Raw genomic sequence first — 17,730 nt, 5'->3', positions numbered from 1 at the left:
AAACTTTTTGTGCCAATGAAACTGAAGTTGATACCAGATATCAACCACCATTTTGGATGAATATTATGCCTAACATTTGTATCCTTACTGGTACATGGTTCTAATCAAACGCTGTATATCCCTGGTGTCAGAGTTAAAGATAAGAGAATCTGTTCTTGTGATGCTCCTAGCAAGTGTTTTTCTCTCATGATTCCTTGCAGTTGTAGCTGGCACAGTACGTCTGTCATGAAGACAATGGTCGGCAGTGCCAAATGTAGCATTTATGTCTCTTCTATGATCTCTTGTTATGCATTAAGTTGTAGGTTGGGAAATGTTATACCAAATATGTTATAACGAGTTGAACTTGTTTTTGACATCCAGATCTCGATTCTGTCCATTCATATCAAGTTAGTACTGTTCTGTGTTCATTTGCATAATAGACATGTCTTGATATTATCATTATTATTGATCATCTTTTCATCATTCATAACTGTTATCAGCTTTCCTACCCAATACATGTGCTCTATGTACTAACCTTCACATCTGTAGTATAATCAAACATTAGTCCATCATTCTATCTCCTCACACAGAGATTTAGCCTTGTTCATTAGTCAGCAAGGAATCATGGGAAATGTGTACATTCCTTGTGCAACCATACGGGATCAACGTGCAATCTAAGGGGCATCTCTTTCCCCCCTTACCAGAATCATTACTGGGCAGAAACTATCAAAAGGCCATGTCGAATTGATAACGCTGTGTACTTCTGTAGGAATTGCCACATCTTTTTCTGAAAAGGTATTTGTAGATTTCATCATAAGGTTCGACTATAGAACACAAAATACAATAATACATCTGTTAAGTGGCCACATGATTGAGTTTCACTAGAATGAACTAAGTTTCACTTCATGTGAAGTAACTGTGTGAGTAGTAAGTTACAGTCTTCTCAAAATTCTGGTGAAATGTTTTGGAGTATTAATTTCTGGTGAAATATTTTTGAAAAACAGTTATTTAAAAAAATCCAATTTGAAACACTAACGATGAAGAAACAAGTGATTATTTATTTGTGTGGCCAAAAGGATATTAACTCATTTACCACCAATGATATTACCATGCATTTATTTCTTCTCAGGTTTTCAGCTTGATTCCTGACAGCCTTGCCTAATCCATATCTTCTTGCTATTGCTTCCTCAGTTGCATGCTAAGTGTGGTCTGTTGTAGATGTACCCTTATGTGCTTTGCACACCATCTCATTTCTGCCATTTTGATCCACGTTGATCCCGTTTGGTTATCTTGTGTTTTTCATTGTTATTGTATTATTTGTCAGAATTGTTGAAATTTGTGTTATTTATTGTTTTATGTAAATTTGCATATATAAATGAATCTTATTTCTATTTGAATCTACTCATAATTGTATTTTACAGGAATAAACTTCCTATTTAAAAATCACGGCTCTGTTATCAGTGTGGATCAAACTGGCAAAACATTGTACCTTATTGTATGCATGATCAAACACTTTCAGTTCACCCTATTGTTGCACTGCCTGTCGCCAATTCAGTTCTTGGTGCAGAAGCTTTTGTCACCCCTTGATTTGCTGCCGTTGTGTGTAGACCATATCTTATGACACTATATGATTCTAAATAACCACACAAACAGGCAGTGTTAACCTTAATTAGTAAAGACTAACTTTATCAATTTCAAATCTGTGAAATCTCCTACTTTTGCATTTATTTTTCTTTCAAATTTTTAAGTGTAATTGTGGATGTTGTTTGTGTGTGTGGGTTTTTAAAAATAATTAGCTTATTTCATTTTATAGTTCACATAAAATGTAAATTTTGAACTATTCATGTCATTACTCTGTGATATGGTCCGCATGCATAATAGCTGTGATAGTTTATGTGACAAGTCAAGCAGGACGACTGAATCTGATAACTGATCATGAGACAACATGGAAGATAACCTACTCACAGCATCAGCTGTACACAGTTGCAAATATTGAAAACAGTCTCAGAGTTATCTCCCTTGAAATTCTCTCCCTTTGACTGCATATGCAGTTGGCAGCCATTTGCAAAACACTAATAAAGGTTGATGCTATTCTATCTGCCACACATTTCATCCAACAACTAACGATAGGTCAAGATGACTCCTCCATCTCCACATTTGGAGTCTGTTTAGAAATGTTGTGTAGTTGGGAAGCATGTAATTTCATGTAGCTGCGACAAATCAGCAATTGCCATGTTGGCAAAGTTTTGTGAATAACAGGGATCAAATTGCTTCTGATGTGTTGCCCTGCCTACCATCACATTGTGGACAGATGGCTTGGTTGACAAATTCACCTGAACTGATGTAGAATACTTGTAATTTATTGTGGTGAAGATCTACTGACCTTTCAAAAAAGAAAGAAAAACAATAAGATTCACTGCTGGGTAAATCTTGTAACCTATAACATACATGCATGTTAATATCTCTCTGACAGTACTACGCCAAAATAACCAATGGTAATATGCTCAAGTCCTTGTTTTGCATCCTCAAATCTCCCTGCTTAGTTCTAAATATTGCATCTCTTTTGCATTAACACACCTACTTCTCTTATATTCTTGTTCTATCAACCCCCATGGCTCTACGCTATGCATTATTTATTTAGTCAGGTACCATTCTAAGGTCCAAAATGGAAAAGCAAATCTGAATCAGGAAATGTAACATGGATTAAGCTGAAGCTTATTGAATAGCAGTATTCAGGAGATGTGTATTTTATGAGTAGCTGTGGAGTTCAGTTAGCATTGTCTCATCAGTTGTGAGAATTAAACAGACATGTCACAGATTCAAGGGAAACCCATGAAGTTTGTATTGTCCTATTGAAGACACAAAGGCAAGGTGTTCTTGTCTCACATTGATGTGTAAGGAATTATGTTGACATTAGGCTGAAGTATCTGAATTGACAGCACATTGTGCTTATAAAAATCGGGCCATAGAAATATATTTTATGATGCCACAATGTGCTTGAAAAGTCAGTGAAAATGACTAGTTTGCATGCAAACAGTACTATAATCTGTAGATCTACAATCTCATTATTCCACTGAACACAAGATGCAGTCTTTTAGCTGGAAATACACAACAAAGTGGAGTGAAGTGATAGATACATCTGCACTGACACGTTGTCTCACTACATACTTCAAGCATGGTTTATCCACAAAGAAATTATACATGCATGGTGGACAATAAGAAGCCAGTTGGAGATAAGAATAAGCTGTGAATCCAAACATAATTGTTTCCAGAAGGAAATATTGGCTCTATTCTTCCAATCGGTCTTAGTTCTAAGGTGATCGTAACTCCCATACTTCAACATAGGCCTACGATAGTCACAGCAATAAGATTGCTTTGTAGAATGTGGCCATTGGAAGAGTGGACACACATCTGAGTAGATAAATACTGTTGGTTATTGAAACTGCTATAGTATAAAGTTTGTAAAACGAAAAGCTGAATCTAAAATAGGAACAAGACTGGCTGTCTTGAAAGTATGAAAGCAGATGTGTCGGTCAATATGTACATATTTCACCATGGTAAATCATAAGCTGGTGATACCAGGAATTTTCAGAGATATTCATCATCAATTATTCATTGGTATATCTCCATTCTTTTTTGATAAATATTCTGTATACATTCACTGCATCTGACTCATTTTGTGCCAGATTAGATTGACATGATGTTATCAAATTACACTTGTAAGAGGAATTTCATGGAAAGATTACTGAACAGCTGTGATAGGAAACTGAAGAAGAATAGAACACCTTTCCCAAACAAACTTACTTTAGTGAATTTGTCCAGGGTCCCTTTCCACAAAGCATTTGTAGCATGACGACATTCGTAAACCAATTGTGAACTATAGAGTTACAACAAGTTGTAACATTATGAACGTTTTGTGGATTGGGACCCACGTGTAATAAAATGGAGGAACGATATATTCGATGACTTTGGATGAGGTATAATACCAGTGAATGTGACACCTGGTGCTCAAAATATGAGTAAGCATATGCTACAGTACATGTATGGCAAAGATTGCCTGCAGCCAATAAGTACAAAAAGTAGTCCACTGTCAAGTGACAGTAATTGAGTGAGTGATGAGGCTGCATGCCTCTTACAGAGCTTATGTTATAAGTTAGTGATTAGTGTAAGATTGGATAGATATGGGAAACACAGTGACTTGTCTAACATATGCAGCTGCTTCTGCACTAGCAGCTGGGTAAGGGACATCATGTGCACTACAGACAGACATTGGAGAGGCAGCAGTATTAAAATCTGAAACAATACCACAAATAACATGAGATTCTTTGTTGCCTATTCATCAACCTCTACAGTGATCTCCATGTATGGGCGGTACATTATAAGTTCATTCCTCAGGCTCCAAGAACAGTGAGAGTCTGTGCAACAACCCTGCTATTCTCATCATCAGGTGGTTGGCTGCAGTGCTTGAATCTTGACTTGTATATTGCTTATAACATCCAATTGAGTCATCCATATTCTGTAAAACAACGATGGAAAGGTAGCAAGTCCTTGGACAGAGTTTTGTGACAGTTCTTCTTTATATACTTTCTAACATACAAACAAGCTGCCATTTCCTTGTATACGGGAGAGAAGATTGAAGAAACCATTATACACGATTCCTCCAAAATGTCTTGCAAACTTGCATCACCTTACAATAAACAAACAAGTTAGTTGTGTTTGAAAGATACCTGGAAAGAGGTTGAATGATGGACAGGTTATTTAAGCTCATCATTAAACTGGGTCTGTTTTCAACTCTAAAACCTTTCATATTTACATCTACTTACCACTTCTTGCATTTCTTCAACTAATTCCCTTGATCAATGGCGGTGCATGGCTTACAAAGCAAGTGATAAATGTCCAGCTCTGACAACTGATCACATCGTCCTGTGATGAAGCATGCTGTGTGTTCATGTTGCAGCTTTAGCAACCTCTTCAACTCCCCCAACAAGCCGAAGCGTAGCGCCACTCTGCCAGTGGCCACCGTCAAGTACAATGCCCCTACTACCCAGGTCCAGCCAGTCGGAGACCCCAACAAGAAACAGAGGGAGAAATACAACCTTGGACAGAAGTCCAAAGCCTACGAGTTCTTGCAAGATGATGCGTAAGTATATGTAGTCCCATTCATCCTTATCATATTAAGAATAGAAATTCTGAAAGCTTCCCTTTAAGAAGACTTGTGCTGGGATCACTCTGTATTGAATATTCTATGCCTTTGTTCAGCAGTGTTTGAGGGCATGATCTGCCTGTTGTACTTGAAATTCACTTTGCAGATTGCTTCCCTTAGTTATGCCTGGATCCAGTGATTGTGAGTTTGAATCTCAGATTCATCCTTGTGATCCTGGTTATTTTGGTAACATATCCATTTGGATTCCAGTGCCTAATTAGTCCACAGTAACCTGTGCTTGTGGACTGTGGACTAAAATGATCAGGCTTTGTGACTTGGCTGACTGTTTTTCACTGTTTGAAAGGCATGAATAGTTGTTCATGCTCTCAGTCACAGTTTGCCTGGTCCAGGAGATAATATTTACAGGTCCTCTTGCAAAATTAGGACACATTTATCATAATTTATCCAGTCACTCACATTCAGTCAGGTCAATGTGGTAAAGGTGAATGATTCGACACATAGATTTTCTGCAAAAGACTTGAAGGCTAATGCAACTGAAACAATGTTCAAAACTATTGACTAATATCAATCAGCCAGCCTTGGTCAAGATTGTCTGTTTATCACTTTTTCTTTGTTATCCAGTAGCCTGGTCTTGAAAGTTTGGTCAAGGTAGATGACAGTTTGGCAAAGAAAAAGAGTTACCTAAAAACCATATTTAGTAGGCAAGGAACATATGATTGGGTAACTGACTCTGAATCTTACACTGACACACAATTCTGTGCATGCTTCAAAGTTCACCACAGCTATGTTATCTCTTACAGAACTGCCGAGAAAACTCGTAAAGAACGTGAAAAGGAGCGAAGAGAGCAGTATAAACAAGTCCGGGCTCATGTTAAGAAAGATGATGGACGAATGCAGGCGTATGGATGGAGTCTGCCAGCCAAATTTACCCCTCAGCTCCCTCGGGAGCAGTCTTCCAAGAGTCATGTACCTGTCCCAGTCCCTGTCTACTGTCGCCCCCTCCTGGAGAAAGAACTTGGTCTCAAGGTGAGCTACACGGCTTGTATGAGTTGTCTTACACATGTCTGTGTCTGGCTGTGATTTAGAACTTCCACTATAGCTACCTAGTTCTAATTATCTTCTCTTCTAATCTGCTTCAAGGTAGGTTCATGACTTTTAGGTCCGCCAGCAATATGTCCTTTTATGTTCTTGACTTCTGCTGTGAAACAGGGGCGGTTGGGTAGCCTAATGGTTAAAGCGTTGGCTCGTCACGCCGAAGACCCGGGTTCGAATCCCCACATGAGCACAATGTGTGAAGCCCATTTCTGGTGTTCCCCGCCGTGATGTTGCTTGAATATTGCTAAAAGCGGCGTAAAACCAAACTTAGTCAGTCAGTCAGTCTGCTGTGAAACAAACCATGAGTGCCTTATATAGGTAGAACTTCAGAACAGTTAAGAAATCATCGAATTTGTATTGATGAACAAAGAAATTCATTTGCTGACTGTGGGTGTGACTAGTGACTAGTAGTCTTGTGCACTAGGTAGAGTTGCACCCTAGGTAGAGTTGTGTCCCTAGGTAGAGTTGTGTCCCTTACTTGTGTCACGATCCAAATTTGCCCTGATTATGATCCTTGGTTAGAGAGAACAATATTGTGCTTTCAGATTTTTATCAAAATAAAAGTAATGATATCACTGAAATGCTGTTTTAAGAGGCATTAAAACAAAATAATTCTGAGGGCAAGTAACTGCTCTAGGTTGATGAAGAGTGAGGGATTAGCACTGTTTAAACATCTGTGCACAGGTAAACGTTGCATTGCACAGAATGTGTCCGATCCTTTTGGTCAGGCAACTTTCTAATCATGTTTCCAGTAATTATTCACCTTCCCTTTCTAATTTAACACTACTTTTAACGTCTAAATTCGCCCAAGAAGGTGACTAATTGTCCATGTGTCTTTCTTGAATGTCTGTCTTGCTGAACATTCTTCTCTTTGCTGTTTAAACAAAACTTTTGTTTCATACCTTACTCCTGCAAAACACAATCTGAAATATAATTAGTTTTACTTTTCTCTAACACCTTTTTTACAGTCACTCTCATGGGAGTCTCATGTGAGTTCTAGAACACGTGTGTTTTTGTCATTTCATTATGTTTTAGTGTAATTCATGATCAACAGCTTCACCGTGAGAATTGAGTACATTAGCAATAGGCATCAATGATTTAAGATGAAGATATTTGAAACTTCTATATTAATTAGCACCTATTTATAGTAGTTATACAGTGTATATATACCGTGTGTGTGGTACCTGAAATAGTTTGAAAACTCAAGTGTGAGTTTTACACATGTGTGAAAAGGAAACCCATGTTTTATTAAGCATGTTTTATTGAGTCTTAGGGGCGGTGGGGTAGCCTAGTGGTTAAAGCGTTGGCTCGTCACGCCGAATACCCGGGTTCGATTCCCCACATGGGCACAATATGTTAAGCCCATTTCTGGTGTCCACCGCCATGATATTGCTGGGATATTGCTAAAAGCAGCGTAAAACTAAACTCAGTCAGTCAGTTATTGAGTCTTCAATTGAATATTATAAAATCTGATCTTTTACTCTGTATGATACTTCTCCTTGTGGAGATATAAGAACAGGAGTAAGTCCTCACAGGTAGAAGCTAATGAAGCATGCTTTCCAGTCAACTTCATTAAGATGATAAAATCAAATCTTTTATTCTGATGTGATACTTCTCCTTGTGAAGGTCTGAGTGAGTTCTTGCTAGTAAAAGCTAGTGAAGCATGTATGATTTCTGAAAACTGAAATTTCCAAATTGTGGTGGTAAAGAAATGACCGTGAATCATTTCTGGAATCTGACATTTGATTGGTTGAAGAACCCACACTCCTTCACTGGGCAGTTCGCTCAGGATTCACCTGACATGATCTTAGTTCTGATGATGTCCTTCAATATTCATTCAGAGAGGGGTGGTGGGGTAGCCTAGTGGTTAAAGCGTTGACTCGTCACGCCGGAGACACGGGTTCGAATCCCCACATGGGTACATTGTGTGAAGCTCATTTCTGGTGTCCCCAGCCGTGATATTGCTGGAATATTGCTAAAAGCGGCGTAAAACCAAACTCACTCACTCACTCACTCATTCAGAGAAGTGTCGTATCCAAGTGAAAATGTGTTTTCAGCAAGATTGATTAAATGTTTTTTTCTGTCTTTAATATTAATCATGATGCCATCTAAGTGTATGGTTATTGTGTTTGAAGGTATTTACTTTGATATTGTAGTTTTGTGGTAGTCAGTGGTTACAAAGGATGTATTCAGTTGCTTTTGTTTAAGAACAAGAGATGTTGGCAGCGATGAAACCTGCATGATATCATCCATTGATTTTTCATTATTGTCTTTCATTTGAGGATGGTAGCCACTATCGGGAAAACTAAAAATAGTTTTACCTTTTTTGTTTTGAACCCATTATGTATGTAAGTCTTTTGTCCTCATGGTCACCAGTTCTTGCCCTCTATGATCCCTTTGCTATGATGACATATTTTAATTTTCTCCCACATGTTTTGATGTTGCAATTTTCAATTTTTTTTGAAAAACAGAGACAGTTGTGTGTGGCAGTCTGGTGTAGTATGATGTATGGGAATGTGTTGTGTTTCAACATGCTCATAATTTCACATGAAAATGTAAGACAAAAAATTGTCTTGAATACAGAGTGCTGATTGTAATTGAAGTGCTATTTGTTAGTGTGGTCATGAAAAATAACTAAAATACTGAAATGACTGTCATCCATACTTATAGGTGGTTTGCTTCAGTCAGTGACAAGAAATAGATGAAAAAAATAATTTGTGAGAGGGGCATGGTCAGTAATTGGTTAAATTCCATAATGCAAGCTGATAATTCGTGAGAATTTTGGGCAGAATTTGTTCTCATTACATTTGCTTCATTCATGGGATGGGATGAGGAGGACGCCATCTTGTCACTCTGGCTGCTGAGTAGGTTAGCCAGAGGGAAACAGAATTCTCAACTGTGATCACCCATAGCACAACAGCTGTGTGAGACTGATGAGTTGTGACACTTGTAGTGCTAATATTACTTTGTGAAATGGGCCACTTAATGATTGTGTGTTGTCATACTCAGATTGTTTAGTTGAGGCCTGCCCATGTTCTGTGACTGTAGTCATGTACAATATCGCTCATCGCTGGTCATGGTGTAGAACCTTCTTGTCAGTGTTCTTTGTTCCTAAGAACTGTGAGAGGTTTGGTTATCTCCCTTAGATCTGGTGTGCGGCTGGAGTGAACCTGACAGGTGGTAAGACGAGAGATGGTGGCTCCATGGTGGGAGCCAGTGTCTTCTACGCCAACGCACCCGAGGAGGCCGATGCACGGAGGGAAACAAAGGATGAAGTTGAGAAACTCAACCAAGAACTCAAGGTGAGGAGGTGCATTGGTAGAAAGATGGTCACTTCTGCTGGTATGTTGGTGTCTGCTAAGTCAAATTAATGTTGACATTTCTGATCCCTGGTTTATGCTGTTTTCACTTATATGTTGTAGCTTCGACCTGTCAATTAAGAGGTAGTCATGGTCACTATGGCCTTGAGTCTAGTCTTTATGAACATAAGAGTGCAGGCAAGGAAATGGATTATGTAGTGTTGATTGCTAGCCTCTTCTCCATAAGTCACCCCTTGTCTTCACTGGGGGCGGTGGGGTAGCCTAATGGTTAAAGCGTCTGCTTGTCATGCCGAAGACCTGGGTTTGATTCCCCACATGGGTACAATGTGTGAAGCCCATTTCTGGTGTTCCCCCACTGTGATATTGCTGGAATATTGCTAAAAGGGGTGTAAAACCACATTCATTCATTCACACACTCACTCTCTATAGTACCGCTTCTAAAATGCCACTTTAACTTATTTCATTACTGTTTGCTGTTGATTTTCAGGAACATGAGAAAAACTTGAAGTCTGCAGACAAGGAGCAGTTTTCGTCTCTGGTATGGATCTGCACCAGCACACACTCCACCAGCAGAGTGTCTGTCATTGACTCCAACAACCCAGGGGACATCCTCGACTCCTTCCGGGTGTCCTCAACCCACATGCTCTGTATAGCCAGCGTGCCAGGTAAGCAAGACCACTCACCTGCAGTGGTGGTCCGATTAATTGAAATAATCAAAGATTGGTCGCAGTGACTAAATGACCAAGCAATTGATCATGTTTTCTCATAATCGAACACAAACAATTCTGGAACACTTGTTTTCATATACAATATGTTTCACAAGGTTGGTTTTGTCTGTTACATTTCATAAGCACTACAAGCTCAAGCTTCAAGTCATGATTGAATTTATCTTAAAGACTCCAAGAAATTTATGTTCCTGACATACTAGTCATCCTTTTAAAGATGTGAAATTTTGCCAAAACACCCAAAAAAGAACTACATGTTTATTCCTTATTTTTATGTGCATTAACAAATTAAATTAATGACGCTTAACCAATTTTTTTCGATGATTGATCGGTTGTAATAAACCAATCATCAATTATGAGATTTTAACCAATTCCCAACACTACTCACCTGCATTGGTGAATGGTAGGCATGTGCTTACAGCATCACTTCATCAAATTGAAGATCTGGGTTCCATTGTCCCTCATGGGTACAATGTCGCGGTTTGGAATGTTTATCCTTGAGTTTTTTATTACAATGTGAGATAGGATAAGTGTTATAAATATACAATTTATAGTTTAGAGCCCTTGAATCTCTAATTATGGGCATTGAGCACCCCTTGACATCTATTTGTAATTTCAAAACTGCAATGTATGGAGCCCAATCTTGCTATGTCAGCATTAAGGGCGGAGGGGTAGCTCAGTGGTTAAAGCATTTGCTCGTCACGCCGAAGACCTGGGTTCGATTCCCCACATAGGTACAATGTGTGAAGCCCAATTCTCGCGTTCCCTGGCATGATATTGCTCAAAGCGGAATAGAACTAAACTCACTCACTCACTATGTCAGCATTATGTCATCTGTGCAGTAGAATGTCTGAAGCTGGTAGTTAAAGAGTTCTCTTGGGTTTGATTCCCATTTCATGTCATGTTATCAAAGTATTGCTATATATTAAAGCATAATTCCATACTCATGTACATATTTCCAACATGTTATTATCAAAATTGGCTAGTAAACTGTTTTGGCAGGGTCAGGGTCATTAGCAATGTTACTGTGATCCCATTGTTAACAAGACTGGTTTTCCCCCTCTCAGGAGCCATGGAATCAGACTACCCTGTGGCAGAGGAGATCCTCAAGGCAGAAGCACCACCACTCCCCAAGGAGACTGTTGTGTCGGAGGGCAGCACCTCTGCTGACCAGAACGGAGACAGCAATGGGGTAGGGGGGATAACTTTCGTCCAGTGTTCCACTGGCACCACAGGTCAAGAAGCTAGCTCTGAAGCCTCTCCAGCAGGGTCCCCTCCACGCAGGAGGTCCAGAGGTAGGTGTCACTTTTGCTAAACAAATAATATCTTCATTGCAATAAACAGATGTGACCACCTGTCATGATTCCAGATGAAAAAGGGTCCAGAACATCCATGCTTTTCATGGGAACCCAGTGATATGTGGATCGAGTAGGGCATGTGTGTCTGAGCTGATTGTGTCCTTCATCATATTTTAGCATTGAGTGTTGAACATGCATACCCCTTAAAGTCTTTGAGTGGCATTTTGAAGTAATACACACTAGTGTTTGGAATTGGTTAAAATCTCATAATTGATCATTGGTCCATTACAACCGATCAATCATCGAAAATAATTGGTTAGCGTCATTTATCAAATGTTCCTGTTGTCTTTGTAAAAAATAAAGAAAAAACGTAGTAATTTGTTTTGTTTTTTTGCAAATTAAACAAAATCCATTTGCAAATTTTGCATATTAAAAGGATTATTAGTATGTTAGGAACACAGATTTCTTGGATTCTTTAAGATAAATTCAATCATTACTTGGAACGAGCTTGTGCTTATGAAAGGTAAATTTAATGACACAGACAAAAGCAACCTTGTGATAAATATTGTTGATGCAAACAAGTGTTCCAAGATTGGTTGCGTTTGATTATGAGAAAATATGTTTGATTGCTTGGTCGTTTAGTCACTGCGACCAATCTTCGATTATTTCAATTAATTGGACCACCACTAATACACACAAGGGAGAAAATATATTATTGTCAAACCCTTTGTTATAGTACTGATTACTTGTCAGTTCTGTTTAAATGCCCTAATTTACTGTTGGCTTTCCTTACATTTCCGCTTTTGTAGTACTTACATGTACATACATGAGCTCCACTCTCCATTCCAAAAATAAAGGTCTTCAAATGTTTTAATTCCAGAGCTGAGTCCTGAAACAGATGCAGAGGTTGCATCAGCTCTTGCCGAGGCTGTCACAGGTAGGTTGGCTACCATACCTGTTACCAGATTTGGACATGCTGTAATATTGTATACAGATGGCTTTCACTTTTTACATCATTCATCAAGAATAAAATCAACCCAAGTCTGCTGTTGGAGCTGTTGGTAGAAAATTTCAGGAAGGACTGGAGATGTTGTCTTTGGTCATACCACTAACTGAGATTCTTGCTTCTGGTGTATTACATCTAATTGGTTTGTGATGAAACAATACATGTCAACATAGACCCCATATCACATGATTGATATTGACCATGTACATTGACTTGTCACTTGATTAAGATCGACTAGTTATGTGGGGCGTGGTGGGCGAGCTGGCTAAGGCGCCTGTCTAGTGATCCAGCGGGCATGAGGTGCTGGGATCAAGCCCACCTGTGACCGGGTGTAAAAACCTTTGAGTCAACTTTGTGTGCAGACTCTTTCAGTGTTGTCATAACCCCTAGAGTACAGTACACAACCCTGTGCACTTAAAAGAACCCACGAATCCGTTGGTATATGGCCAGATGGTGGACACATGAATATGTGTAAACACCTAGTTGTGGGTACAGCAACGTGCAGTAAACTTGGACAAAGTACTGTGACTATGTGTCCCAGTCCACCCAGCTGTGAATGGGTACCTCGTAAGGATGGGAAAGCCACAATAACTCGGTGCGCCTTGTGGCAGCAAGAGATGTATGATCTCTAGGGATCTGAGATTGATAATACGATGTGCCGTTGAGATTGACATCCAATGATCGAGGGGGAAAATACCAGCGCCTTGAGCATGCACTAGTGCATGGATATGTGCGCTATATAAATATCCAATAATAATAATTATGTGATGAATATTGAATCATCTACTAGAAAACCATTTTCTGATTTGTAGCAGTTTGTCTAGTGTTAAACAGAGGATGGTTTAAAAGGCTGCATAAACTTTGAAGTGAATTTAGATACAATAGAACAAATTATTTGTCTTGACATGGTCAACTTCTGGGATCAGTTGTGAGGGTCCCTGTTCTGGCCTGTTTACTTCATCAAGAGAAATTATTTGAATAGTGTAAATACACTTTTACCATTAGGTAGATGTAGGGAAAATCAAAATTAATTTATACTCCTGATGACTGATTTGTTTCTTACCTTAACTTGTTATAGATTTCACACACTAATTAAACTTTACCCTGCCACAATCATCCTGGTAACATTATTGGTTTCTGATTAAAAAATCGTGAAGAACTATTGACATAAAACGATCAGGTTTGTTAACAGTCTGTTATAAAAGCCAAGCCAGTTGAGATCAATAGTTCACTATTAGGTAGGACAGAGCATAGCCAATGTCAACATCCAACTGATGTCTGTCCAATAGTGATTGGTGGATTTTAAGCAGTTTCAGTTTAAAGACAAGGTAGCATAGGGGTTAACGCAATCGCTTGTCACGCCAAAGACCCGGGTTCAATTCCCCACCTGGGTACAATATGTGAAGCCCATTTCAGGTGTCCCCTGCTGTGATATTGCTGAAATATTGCTAAAAGTGGCATAAAACCATACTCACTCACTTGTTAATTTCCCAGCCACCAAAATTTGGTCTGCTTTTATTGCATTGTAAGTTTGTAACTGTACAGAGACAGACAGTTTGAACATCAAGAGACTTGTGATTCATCCCAATGTGTAACCATATTACAAACACACTACTAAATGAGATGTAGTTGGATTTGGTCAATATCCTCAATAGGCATGAATGACTGCAGCAGTGTGATATGGTGTGTTTCATATTTGGTCAATATCCTCAATAGGCATGAATGACTGCAGCAGTGTGATATGATGTGTGTCATTTTTGGCCAATATCCTCAATAGGCATGAATGACTGCAGCAGTGTGATATGGTGTGTGTCATGAATGACTGCAGCAGTGTGATATGGTGTGTTTTGGCCAATATCCTCAATAGGCATGAATGACTGCAGCAGTGTGATATGGTGTGTTTCATATTTGGCCAATATCCTCAATAGGCATGAATGACTGCAGCAGTGTGATATGGTGTGTTTCATATTTGGTCAATATCCTCAATAGGCATGAATGACTGCAGCAGTGTGATATGGTGTGTTTCATATTTGGCCAATATCCTCAATAGGCATGAATGACTGCAGCAGTGTGATATGGTGTGTTTCATATTTGGCCAATATCCTCAATAGGCATGAATGACTGCAGCAGTGTGATATGGTGTGTTTCATATTTGGCCAATATCCTCAATAGGCATGAATGACTGCAGCAGTGTGATATGGTGTGTTTCATATTTGCAGATGATGGTGACAGCGGAGAAGCAAGGGAAAAGGCGTACAATGAGATCAACAAGGAGGCCCATGATGAAGGTAGGTGAACCTTCTCCACACACTGCTGGCTTGAGTGAGGGGCAGTGGGGTAGCCTAGTGGTTAAAGCGTTGGCTCGTCATGCTGAAGACCCGGGCTCGATTTCCCACATGGGTACAATATGTGAAGCCCAATTCCAGTATCCCCGCCATGATATTGCTGGAATATTGCTGAAAGCGGCATAAAACCCAACTCCCTCACTTACTCTGCCCTGAGTGTCCATCTCCACAGAATGTTGTCCATATCCTGTGTGAAAAAGTCTGGAAGTGTAGCATAGTATTTATGGTGATTGCTCATCATGAATTTGAATTCCAGTGTCTTTAGAGAAGTTCTGGTGTCCAGCTGTGATTATGCTAGATTACCCTAGATATAGTCATAAAAGTGGTTTAAAATCATGCTCACATACTCTATGTTAAGGAAGCCAAATGAGTGTCATATCATTACCATTGCTTTGAAGATCAAGTTGCTGAGCAGTAATTTTTTCTTTCACCGGAACATTATGAATGTAATCAATATATTGATCCAAGTACTAAGGAAAGTTTAAACTGACAGTCTGGATACTCTCACTAATAACAAAAGAGTTCATTGATAGAATAAAAATATTGTGAAGTACACTTGTAAAAACCATGATGTTCCATATTTGTTGTAGATCCTCTTGGAGCCACGACACTCGAGAGCATCAAGCCAACCGTGTTTCGAGCAACAGGTTCCCCAGTGTCGTCAGGAACAGCCACACCCAACTCGACATCGTCAGGTGGAGAGAAGCGTCTGCAGGATCAGGAGGAGCTGGACAAGGAGGGCATATCGTCCATCGCTGCTGACAACGAGCTGCAGTATGGCGAGCTGGAGAAGATGAGCAGTCTCCTCCCCACCATGTGGATGGGCTCACAGAGTGGCAGGTGAGGCTTGGGTTCTGTCTCTGGAGTGACTGTAGTCCTCAATCTAGCCTTCAGCTCTTTTTTGTTTCAGTTCTCCCACTGTCATCAGTGGTGATCTCCTGCTTACAAACATCACGTTGCCTGTATTACCAGATGCATATACGCTGATCACTACCCCATGTGTCAAGATGTAAGCTGTTGAGAAACAGTCTGTTAGCTTTTATGCATCCTCAATAGCATCTTCTGCCAACTGCCTTCTGTTCCTCCCAAACTCAGGGTTGGTCCAGTTTTCTACGGTGCTGCAGTTTCTCAAGCAATGTTGCATCCTTTAGAAAGCCAGAGACAAATGGTAGTGGTTCAAGTCCCAGCTCACCCTATTGAGTTTCTTAGTTTGTGTGCACCATACCCATGCTAAAGGGTTTCACCTTAGTGTCAAATATTGGGACTGCATCAGTCCAGGATTTCCTCCTGCATCACCCTGACACTCCATGTTATAACTAGAATACTGTTCCCAGCAGTGTTTAACCCATCTCACTCACTTGCTCACACAGCCTGTGAAGATCTGGGTTAGAATTTGTCTTCAACAACCCATGATTGTCGTAAGAGGCAACTAACGGGATCGGGTGGTCAGACTCACTCACCTGGTTAATACATGTCATCGTATCCCAGCTGCATAGATTGATGCTCCTGATGTTGATCACTGGATTGTCTGGTCCAGACTTGATTATTTACAGACTGCTGTCATATAGCTAAAATATTGCTGAGTGGCGCGATTCAACAACGAACACTCACTCAAACCCATCCTCACCCACTCACTCACTCACTCATCCTGAACTCTAAATCAGACTCCTTTATTAACACTCTGAAGCAGTTGTGTTGTGATCTATTTGAGATTCTGCACAACTCAGAGTTAAACACAACTCACTCACTCATTGTTTTCTGTTCCAGTTTATATGTGCACTCAGCTGTGGCCCAGTGGAGGAGGTGTCTGCATTCTGTCAAACTTCGATTCCATTCTCAGCATTGTGTAAGTGTCATTACAACACTGTATGCAACAATATATTGTACAGCCTTTGTGTTAGCTATTCTCTTCCATGTGACTAATTGCAGGTGTGAGGCATGTGCTCTGTTCATTAAAAAGATTTAATTTGGGGAATCGAATCGAATTTTGTGGGAAAACAAGTTCTAACATTGTTTAAGGTGCAGATTCTTATCCATCAAATCCTTAGAGTCCATCTCATCCATTCAGAGATTCGGAAACTGTTTGGGGAATATTTCCTGACTGGATTGTATTTCCTGCACAACTGATCTGTTAACCATTGTACCTTGTTTTTAACTCATATTGTTTTCTTGAATTAAGTTCTTAGATCATGTTTTTTGGTGCTGACTGAAAGAACTGGAATCAGAGGTTGATGTTGCTTGTATTGCAGCCATGTGAAAGGTCGTGTCATGGTGGCCCTGGCTGATGGAACAGTGGCCATATTTCACAGGGCGGCAGGTAGGTCTCATTTTACATCTTACCTGCGAAGATCAGGGTTAGAATTGGTTTTCAGTATCCCATGTTTGTCGTAACAGGTGGGTCCGCTGACTTGGTTGACACATGTCATTGTATCCCAACTGCATAGATTGATGCTGTTGATCGATGGATTGTCTGGTCCAGACTCGATTATTTACCATATAGCTGGAATATTGCTCAGTGTTGCTTCAAACAACAAACAAACATTTTATTATCCCCGGCCGTGCGTTTAACGCTAAGCGGGGGATATAGTACATATATTGGCTCCGTACGTACGTACGGATTGGAATATCTGAAGAACCGTTCACTAGATTCTTTTCATATTTGGTACCTGGGTTCATCACACTATAAGAAAGGTCCAAGTCATATTCAATACCAAGCTTTATCTCGAGAAGGCGCAGGGCCCAGTCGATTTTGGTGACCTTCACATAATTTTCAAGGTCATGGCGACACTTTGAAGATT

General features: G+C 39.8%; 1 protein-coding gene across 1 annotated transcript in view; it reads left to right on the top strand.

Annotated features, from left to right (window-relative positions):
- Positions 1-17,730, top strand: part of LOC124280217 (C-Jun-amino-terminal kinase-interacting protein 4-like) — a 102,506-nt gene that overhangs the window by 28,051 nt on the left and 56,725 nt on the right. The window contains 12 exon segments of the mRNA XM_046716113.1: positions 4,937-5,119; positions 5,944-6,169; positions 7,207-7,227; positions 9,385-9,540; positions 10,046-10,223; positions 11,351-11,578; positions 12,462-12,518; positions 14,807-14,875; positions 15,523-15,772; positions 16,700-16,756; positions 16,758-16,778; positions 17,182-17,249. Of these exon segments, the coding sequence (XP_046572069.1) occupies positions 4,937-5,119; positions 5,944-6,169; positions 7,207-7,227; positions 9,385-9,540; positions 10,046-10,223; positions 11,351-11,578; positions 12,462-12,518; positions 14,807-14,875; positions 15,523-15,772; positions 16,700-16,756; positions 16,758-16,778; positions 17,182-17,249 (1,514 nt within the window).

This window comes from Haliotis rubra, unplaced genomic scaffold (genome assembly GCF_003918875.1).
Source record: "Haliotis rubra isolate DU_JTF1 unplaced genomic scaffold, ASM391887v1 Scf262, whole genome shotgun sequence".
NCBI classification, from domain to species: Eukaryota; Metazoa; Mollusca; class Gastropoda; order Lepetellida; family Haliotidae; genus Haliotis; species Haliotis rubra.
The sequence above is the reverse complement of the archived record's forward strand: the minus strand, read 5'-3'. Positions and strand labels throughout refer to the sequence as shown.